Genomic DNA, 9,030 nt, shown 5'->3' on the forward strand with positions numbered 1-9,030 from the left:
GCTATTCATTTATATACAGCCCCTTCTCCAGATCCCTGAACCCTAGTAGTTGTGGAAAGACCCTTGCATGTGTGCATAGTGATTAGACATTTATATGACTTACAAAGAAATCTGAAAATTGATCAATGCTTTTAAAATAGAAAGATAATTTATATTATCACTGTACAGCTATTTGAAAGGAAGCCACCATCTTTTCTGTTACCTAATCATTTCTATCTCATTTCACTGTCTTTAGAAAGTCCACATTTTAAAGGAAACTAATTTTAGCAAAAACTATACAGCTGCCTAGACTATAATAGGAGGATAGCCAAAGAAAAAGTGAATGATGGCCCTAGCCAGTTTTGCTCAGTGGATAGAGCATCAGCTTACGGACTGAAAGGTCCCAGGTTCAATTCTAGTCAAGGGCACATGCTCGGGTTGCAGGCTCCATCCCCAGTGGGGGGCATGTAGGAGGCAGCCAGTCAATGATTCTCTCTCATCATTGATGTCTCTCTCTCTCTCTTTCTCCCTTCCTCTCTGAAATCAATAAAAAAAATAAAAAACAAACACATAAAAAAACCCCTTAATTCTAGTCTGGACTAATCTTGACTGCAGGCAACTCCGCACCCCCCAAAAAAAGAAAAAGAAAAAGTGAATGATGGGCACATTTAATACAACATTCAATCTGTAAAAGCAAATGTTTGGTTTTTTTCCAAGTCAAGTTCTGCATGGCTCCCAATAAAGTAGAAAAGCTTTACCTAACACAGATCTGTTACCTCACCTTTTGCCAAATGCTGACTATTCTATTTCTCTTTGTGCTTAGAACATTGACATGGTGTCATCTCAGGACAAGCCTGATGGCACAGAACTCATCTAAACTAATGCAGGGTCCAGACATCTGTATTTAAAATACTAACTGAAATAATATGAGTAGGAAATTTTAAACCTGAAGGTGCTTCAGATTTAAAGGGGAGAATATAGATATACTTCAATTATATAATCTTTTAAAAAATATATTTTTATTGATTTCAGAGAGGAAGGGAGAGGGAGAGAGAGATAGAAACATCAATGATGAGAAAGAATCATTGATTGGTTGCCTCCCACACACACCCTCCTGGGGATCAAATCTGAGCCTGCAACCTGGGCATGTGCCCTGACTGGGAATCAAACCACTGGGCAACACCAGCCAGGCAGCTACATAAACTTAAACATCCATTCTATGCTAGATTTTCTGAAAATAAACCTTATATTTGGGATGTCATCAGTATTTAATATAAAATTCACAAATTTTCAAATTGACAAGTAACTGGAAAATATAAAATTAGGAAACAATATCTATGCCCCCAACATAAAAATATACAATGAGACTAAAAACAACAACAACAGCAACAAAACTTCAATATAGCCTAAGTGTCAATGAATTCAGTTATGAAATTCCTTTCATTCTTTTTCTAAATGGTTCTTTATTTGACTGTTAGGTAACAAGGTGATTCTGATGCACAGCCAGGGTAGAGAACCACTGACCTATAGTATAACACTTGAAAATCTTAACGTGACTTTAAAAATCTTCCATGTTCAGGAGATTTATATTGTAATCCCAGTTCTGCTGTTAGGCAACCCTGGGTATTATCACTTCCTCTCTCTGGGCTCAGTTTTCTGATTTGTAAAATGACGGATCAGCACTTTCCCGGTTAATGTTTCCATTCCGGTCTCAGGCTGATTCCAGGCCTTTTTTTATCTTTATATTTTAGTTAATGCTATATTTTACTCTCACTTGTTTAATAATAAATACTTTAGTTCAACTGAATTGACATTTAATAGTTACTGAAACCCTAAAAGGTTTTCTCATGTGTATGCATCTAGCCTATAAAAAATATTTAATTTTCTATTTTGAGTAATTTTTCCTTTTAAGTATACAGGTGTGTATGTTAAGTGGGACAAAATTAATATTAGATGGCTTCACATCTGAGAAAACACCTGAGAAGTGCCAAAGGTTTTGAACTTTCAAACTAATGGTCATTAATAAACTTATTAAAAAACTAAATTACTTTTTAAATATGTCAATTATTTAAGAGCATTGCAATGTGTTGCAGGTTTTTTTAAAAAGTAAAATTATGCACAATTTTAATTTCTGGATTTTGTAATTTCAGAGACCACCGTTTGATTTGTAATGGAATTGTATAATACACATAGCTAAAAATCAAAGGTCTCGTCAGCTATGATTTAGAGATGAAATTCAATTGCTGTTCAGCCTCTTCATAGGGAAGAGAAACCAAATGCTTTTGAACTTGGGTAAGGACCCTTTCAACACCGTCTATAAGGTTATGAAGAAAGTGTCCTTAATATGACAATCAACCTTTTCCCAGATTCTCATGTCCTTTCCCTTAGTTTTCAGGAATATTATCACAAAAACATGGTGCTTTATTCATGCTACTCTCTGTAGTGATATGCTTCACTGAATCCATCAAGAAAACACGTAGCTAATATGTCAAGGAGAACCATTTGGCCCAGATCGCACCAAAGAAACTCAAATTTGAATTTTTGACCTAAGTTAGAGATAGTCTCAGAAGTATTGTCAGGATTGAAGAAAAACAACATTCTTCATACAGTTTAAAATAGATCAGCCCGATCCATGTGGCTCAGTGGTTGAGCATAGACCCATGGACCAAGTAGTTCAATTCCCAATCAGGGCACAGGGCACTTACCCCAGTTTCAGGCTCAATCCCCAGTGGGAGGCATGCAGGAGGCAGCCCATCAATGATTTTCTCTCATCATTGATGTTTCTATTCCTCTCTCCCTCTCCCTTCCTCTCTCTGAAATCAATAAAAACACATTTAAAAATAAAATAGATCAGACTGTGTAAGGTACCATAGGAATAATTAATTTTCATAAAAATTATATGATTAATTTTCTTGTGAAAAGTATAATTATATTGCCTTCTATTTTAGAGCACGGGTTTTTTAATTATAAAAGCACTAGTTTATTATTTGTGAACATTTAAAATACATCCCAATTTTTATAAACAGTTTTGTCATTTTTTTAAATACTTCAAAACAAAGTGACTTTGGTTCCCTTCAATTTCTGAGAGAATGACTATACATGCTTCCTGAACACATATAATTGCACATATTCACTTAGCTTCCTCTCCAACTAGATTTATGAGTTACTTGAGAAGAGACCATAGTTCATGTGTCCTAAGTGCCTCGCACAATGCTTAACACAGAGTGGATGCTCCATAAATATTTCTGGAGCTATGAGCCAATACATCTAGCAAGCACGCTCTCTGTCTAACTTCAGTACTTTTGTTCTCCTTTAGCTGGTAGTGGTAAACAGAGAAGTGCAGTTCCCATTAAGTCCTTACTGTTGCCAGTTCCAATTTTGGTCTTATTTTTGCCTTTTATTTCTAAAAAGAGATTGCAACAACGTTTTGGGAATGTTTACTATGGACAAAAACAGAAATAAATTTGTAGGGCCTTTTCTTATTTAGAACCTCTTATTAAAATGGAAGTAATATTTTTGCATTCAATATAATATAAATAACATGTATATAAGTATATAAAGAATATAAAATAATGTAGGTATAATATAAAATTGCTTTTCTAATTTATATGGGTAGTTATCCAAAGACGAAGATACCCATTTTTAAAGGTAATAGTTTCACTTTAGTAAAAACATGGGGAAATTTATTGGAAAAGTGTGGATTTCTCATCATCTCATACAAACAACATGTATTTACTCTTCATGATGCATTTGTCTTGGCTCAAACTGGAAGGGCTTTTAATGATTAACTCAAAAGCTTTGCTTGTTCTCCTGAAAAGATCAAAACCTGGACTCTCATTTGTCTGAAATGTTATAAATATAGATATCTATACTAATAAAAGGGTAATATGCTAATTAGATCGGGTCAACTGGCCATCTTCTGGATATCCGACTTCCTTCTGGACAAAGCCATGGTGGTGGAGGCCAAGGCAGAGCCAGGGGGTCAGGGAATCAGGCAGGCAGATAGGTGAGTGGTTAGGAGCCAGCGGTCCCAGATCGCGAGAGGGATGTCCAACATCCCTCAAGGGGTCCCCGATTGGAGAGGGTGCAGGCCGGGCTGAAGGAACCCCCGCCCCCCACACGAATTTTGTGCACCAAGCCACTAGTAGGGAATTTATGTTTAAGAGCGTGAAATAGTGACCTCTAAAGATTTTTTACAACCCTATGATTACATGAATTTTTACTCTCATACAGAAACTCCAACTTACTGTACTCTGTTCAACATCTTTCCTCAGTCTTTCACATATGATTTGAGCCAAATCAGACCCTCCAATATCCTCATGGCTGTAATAATCTACTTAATGACAGTGCCTCCTGAATCCCTTGACTCCGCTATTATCCAGGTTACATCAAACACCCCCCGCCCCTTCAGTCTGCCAGAGCTTGGCATTATTTCCTATTAAAATCCACCTTTTAATGGGATGTTATTTCAATTCTATCAAGTCTACTACCATTGCTAAAGTTCGATATATAAATCCAGAGAAAGGAGGTATCTACTCCAGCTTGTCAAATTGATAGTTACCCAAGATTTACGGGGGAGATCACTTATTTCATAAGTTATATAAATATCTAATCACTATATATTATATAACCAAACTAATATAATATTGTATAGCAACTGTAATTAAAAAATTAAAAATTTCTAACTACCCTAAAGAGAGGTTTTAGACTCACTTTCTGAAGGACATATAGCAAACATTTATTCAACTCTTTTGCCCATTACCTGTCTTATTAGCTCATTTAGCCCTCAAAAACTCTATGATGCAGATACTACTGTACTCTGTTGATGAAACTAAGGCTGTAAGAGATAAAGCAACTTGCACAAAGTCATACAACCACTAAATTTTTGAAACTACATCACTCTGCAACTGTGGCCCTTATTTCTCTGAATTTTGAACAAAACCAATTGCTTTAGCTATTTATCAGTTTACTTTTTGTTGTTGTTGTTTGTTTTACCTCTATAGGCAGCTGCTAAAACACCAGTAAAATCAACACAAAGGGCAGGAAGCAATAGGTTTTAACTAAGTGTATAAATTCCCCTCGTTTCTGGGAATATTCCCCTCATTCAAGGTCCCAGTGACAGGGCAGGGGCTAGCTAGAGTAAGGCAAGTGAGGCACTCACTTCAGGCATAAAATATAAGGAAGCATAAAAAAACTCAGTATTCAAAATAAAAATATTTAATAAAATACTTTCAAAATAAAAATCAATGCAAGAACAATCCTTGATGAATGTCAACAAAAAAGGCCAGGTCAGACTCTGTACTTGTACAGCCTTGCCTCACTCTAATTCCTTTACTTAGAAAAAAATTTTTTTCCCCCAAAACAGGTGTCCATTTGATTTTTTTAAATATTATTTATCTTGATCACTGAATTTTTGTTGTCTCCTTAAATTTTGCTCCCCTGGCAAATGCCTCACTTGCCTCACTATAGTTCCAGCCTTAACCAGTGACCAAATATAATTTTTAAGTCATTTTACTTTATTTTTAAAATATATTTTATTGATTTTTTACAGAGAGGAGTGGAGAGGAATAGACAGAAACATTGATGAGAGAGAAACATCAATCAGCTGCCTCCTACACACTCCCCACTGGGGATGTGCCTGCAGCCAAGGTACATGCCCTTGACCGGAATCGAACCTAGGACCCTTCAGTCCGCAGGCTGACGCTCTATCCACTGAGCCAAACTGGTTAGGGCCTTTTTAAGTCATTTTAATGCCACAAAATATTTCGGACCTCATGTTGGAGGTAGGCGTAGGTGGCAAGCGGCAGGGACTATGAATCACAGGGACTATGTTTTAGAAGAATAAAGCATGTTGATACTTACCATCAAACTAGAAGCCCAGCGTGAGAAATCATGCAGTCCCATCCACCCGCCCCGCCCCGCCCACCCGCTCTGGTCTTTGGTCATTATAGAGTTAGGGCCACAGGCCTTTTATAATATAGTTTGTTAAAAACATCTTAAAAAAACAAACAAACAAGAAAATGTCTTAGGTACTATTGGTGGTCATTCCCCCTCAGAGGTAAGGGGGTAGGGAGATTGGTAACTTCTTCAACCTCATGAAAGACATCCACAAAAACCCTATAGTTAAAATGATGATTAATGGTGAAAGACTGAAAATTTCCCTGCTAAGATCAGAAACAAGTCAAGGATATCTCCTATTTAACAATTCACTGGAAATTCTAGCCAGGGCAATTAGTCAAGGAGAGAAAAAGGCAACTGGATGTAAAAGCAAGAAGTAAAACTCTATTCTTAGATGCCATGAACTTGCATGCAGAAAACCCTAAGTATACACACACACACTAATAAACAAGTTCAGAAAGATTACATAATCAGAAAGTATGTGGTACTGCAAGCCTGTGGATGGACCCTCACTGCAAGATTTGTGCTAGCTCTTTGAATTTGAGAGAAGCAGAGAATCTGTCCATCACATCAAGAACATAAGGTTTTATTTGCCAAGAATGCCAATAGCAAAGAGTAGAATGGGTTCTTCTAAGAGCTATGAAAGACTCTTGGATAAGCTACCATGTCTCACTCTTGAAGCTCCCTCCCTACAATGACTGTACTGGTGCTGAGATCTTCATGTTTGACCCTCTCCCTGAGCCAGTGGTGATCCCAACCGTGTGCCTCAGTGCCTCCCAGCCTTACAGTCCTCTACCCACAAGTGGTCCGGCGCCAGCTGCCCGCCGAAGATCTGAATCCTACCAAAAGGCTCCTCTTTCTCCTGCTCACCATCGGCTTCTGCCAGACCTGACGCTGAAGAAACAGGGCTCCCTGGCCCCAGAGGATGCCCCCAGCGCTGTGTCCCTCATGTTCATTCCTGCACCCGCACCCACGGACCTCAAGCCCCTTCATCTGTCAGCAGAGCCCTCGAACAACCCTCTGGATCTCGGAACTTTTCTCTAGGAACACCAGGCTGCCTTCTAACTGTGACTCCCCACAGCCCCCAACAAGAATCTGAAATAAACACTAGGAGTATCTGGTGTGCAAGAGCGCATCCCAAACTGGGATTCAGGAGGTAACTCTCAACACTACCGGGGAACCTCCAGCCCCAGCCTGGATGGGACAAGTGCAGACACGCCAGACCAGACCTATGGGGGAAGGAGAGCAGCATTAATTTATGTCTCATTGCTCCTAATTAATATTTACATGTATTTATATATTTATCTAGGTGATGGGAGGGTATGTAATATTTACTTAACTTATGCAAAGGTGAGAGACGTTCTCGCTGCTGCACATGGGGGTCTATTTATGGAGCTTGGTGAGGTTGGTGGAGGTGCCTAGAACCCAGGGAGGTGGGAGGGAATGGAGAGGACAGGCTGGAGTGTGCCTAGGCTGGATGTCAAGGACGGTGGTGGGTCATAGGTTTAGGGGGTGATACCCCCTGTCCTCCAGTATCTTAACTCCCTGGGTCTACTCTTGAAGGCTCTGGAGGACCTTTGGGAATGAGCTCCTTTGTGGGAAACCACCTATTGTCTTCTCTAGCAGAGAGGTGTGGACAAGGAGCCTGGAAGGCTGGTGACCCTTGAAGCCCTGGCAAAGGTCAGGGCTATCACCCACTGTTTAGTTCAGACAAAGGTAGCTGGAGCAACTTCCCCATCTATTATCATGTAAATCCTTACTGATAAGATAGTCTTCCTGTTACTGGAACTTGCCTGCCTAAGGGCTATGGGTGGATCCCAAACTGAATAAAAAGATGGCGAGGCAGGAGCACAAGCATAGTCCATCCTCTTGGGATGGGCTCTCGCCTGGCCCCCCAATTTCCAAATTATCTCTCTTTTTTTAAAAATATATTTTATTGATTTTTCACAGAGAGGAAGGGAGAGAGATAGAGAGTTAGAAACATCGCCCAGCTGCCTCCTGCACATCTCCTGCTGGGGATGTGCCCGCAACCTAGGTACATGCCCTTGACCGGAATCGAACCTGGGACCTTTCAGTCCGCAGGCCGACGCTCTATCCACTGAGCCAAACCGGTTTCGGCTCCAAATTATCTCGTCTTGTCTCTTTCATTTGTGGCCGGCCCCTCTTCCAGATCCTGAACCCTGAACCACGCGGGACATGGGGGGGAAACAAATATACACTTTACACACTCCTTGGCTTTCTATCTCCTCAAAGTTGCCCCCAAGGGATGTTTATGGGTTGAGAGGTGGGGGCTGACAGAGGGTGGCTGTGGGGTCACGCGGTATGTTTTATGTTCAAATAAACTTGATTTGCTGTCAGAAAAAAGTCATAACTGACTAGGTAGTGGATGCACAGAAGAGACTGCTTTTAGAAAGAGCTGGAAAGAAGTGGGGAGTCTTTGTGTGTGAGTCAAATTCCTGATTGGAGACCTGGGAAGCGGAATACACTAGGGTCCACCCCTTGGGCCTTAGCAACCGAAGGGACCGTGATTGACCGATGAGTCTGGTAAAGGCCCCAGCAAACCCTGAGAGGGCACCATGTGGTGCACAGCCTGCTCAGTGGGTGGTGCACTTAAATCCTGAGGAGGAGATGGCTTTGCTTTCCAAAAGCACCCACAGACCCTAAGAATTTGGGGAAGATGTCTTTTCTAGATCTGTCTCTAGGCAGGGAGGTTCAGATCCCACCTGAGAGCAGCCCTCCTGTCAGGCAGCCTACTGGAAGATTGAGAGGCACGCTCAGCTCAGCTGGGAGGCTTGTCACCACCCCAAAGCGGGTAAGGATGGCGGCTAGGCCCCTGCCTCTCTTCTCAGCTCCCATTTTCCTGCCCCTCCTGCTCTCCCCTCTCAGGTGGGAAAATGCCACTGGCCTTCATGGGGGAATAAGGATTGCTGAGAGGATGGGCAAGGGGAATAAAAAATGGCTACCTCCATATTTTTCCCTTTCCTAAGGAATGCCAGCAACCTACCCACTCCCTTCACACAAATGGGACCACTTGCTCTTTGGAGTGGAGTCCAAGCACGTGGCACAAATGGCTGGGTGCCAGGGTAAGGAGCAAGCCTTAGTCAGCCGTGGGCAAACTACGGCCCGCGGGCCGGATCCGGCCCATTTGAAATG

At 41.0% G+C, this 9,030-nt stretch overlaps 1 protein-coding gene across 1 annotated transcript; it reads left to right on the forward strand.

Annotated features, from left to right (window-relative positions):
• The first annotated feature begins 5,827 nt into the window (after positions 1-5,827).
• On the forward strand, positions 5,828-6,942 carry IER3 (immediate early response 3). The gene is given in 3 exon segments (XM_015560952.1): positions 5,828-5,861; positions 6,648-6,763; positions 6,766-6,942. Coding segments are annotated over 3 exon segments (327 nt in total).
• Positions 6,943-9,030: the final 2,088 nt, after the last annotated feature.

This window comes from Myotis davidii, unplaced genomic scaffold, assembly GCF_000327345.1.
Source record: "Myotis davidii unplaced genomic scaffold, ASM32734v1 scaffold1596, whole genome shotgun sequence".
Lineage (NCBI taxonomy): Eukaryota > Metazoa > Chordata > Mammalia > Chiroptera > Vespertilionidae > Myotis > Myotis davidii.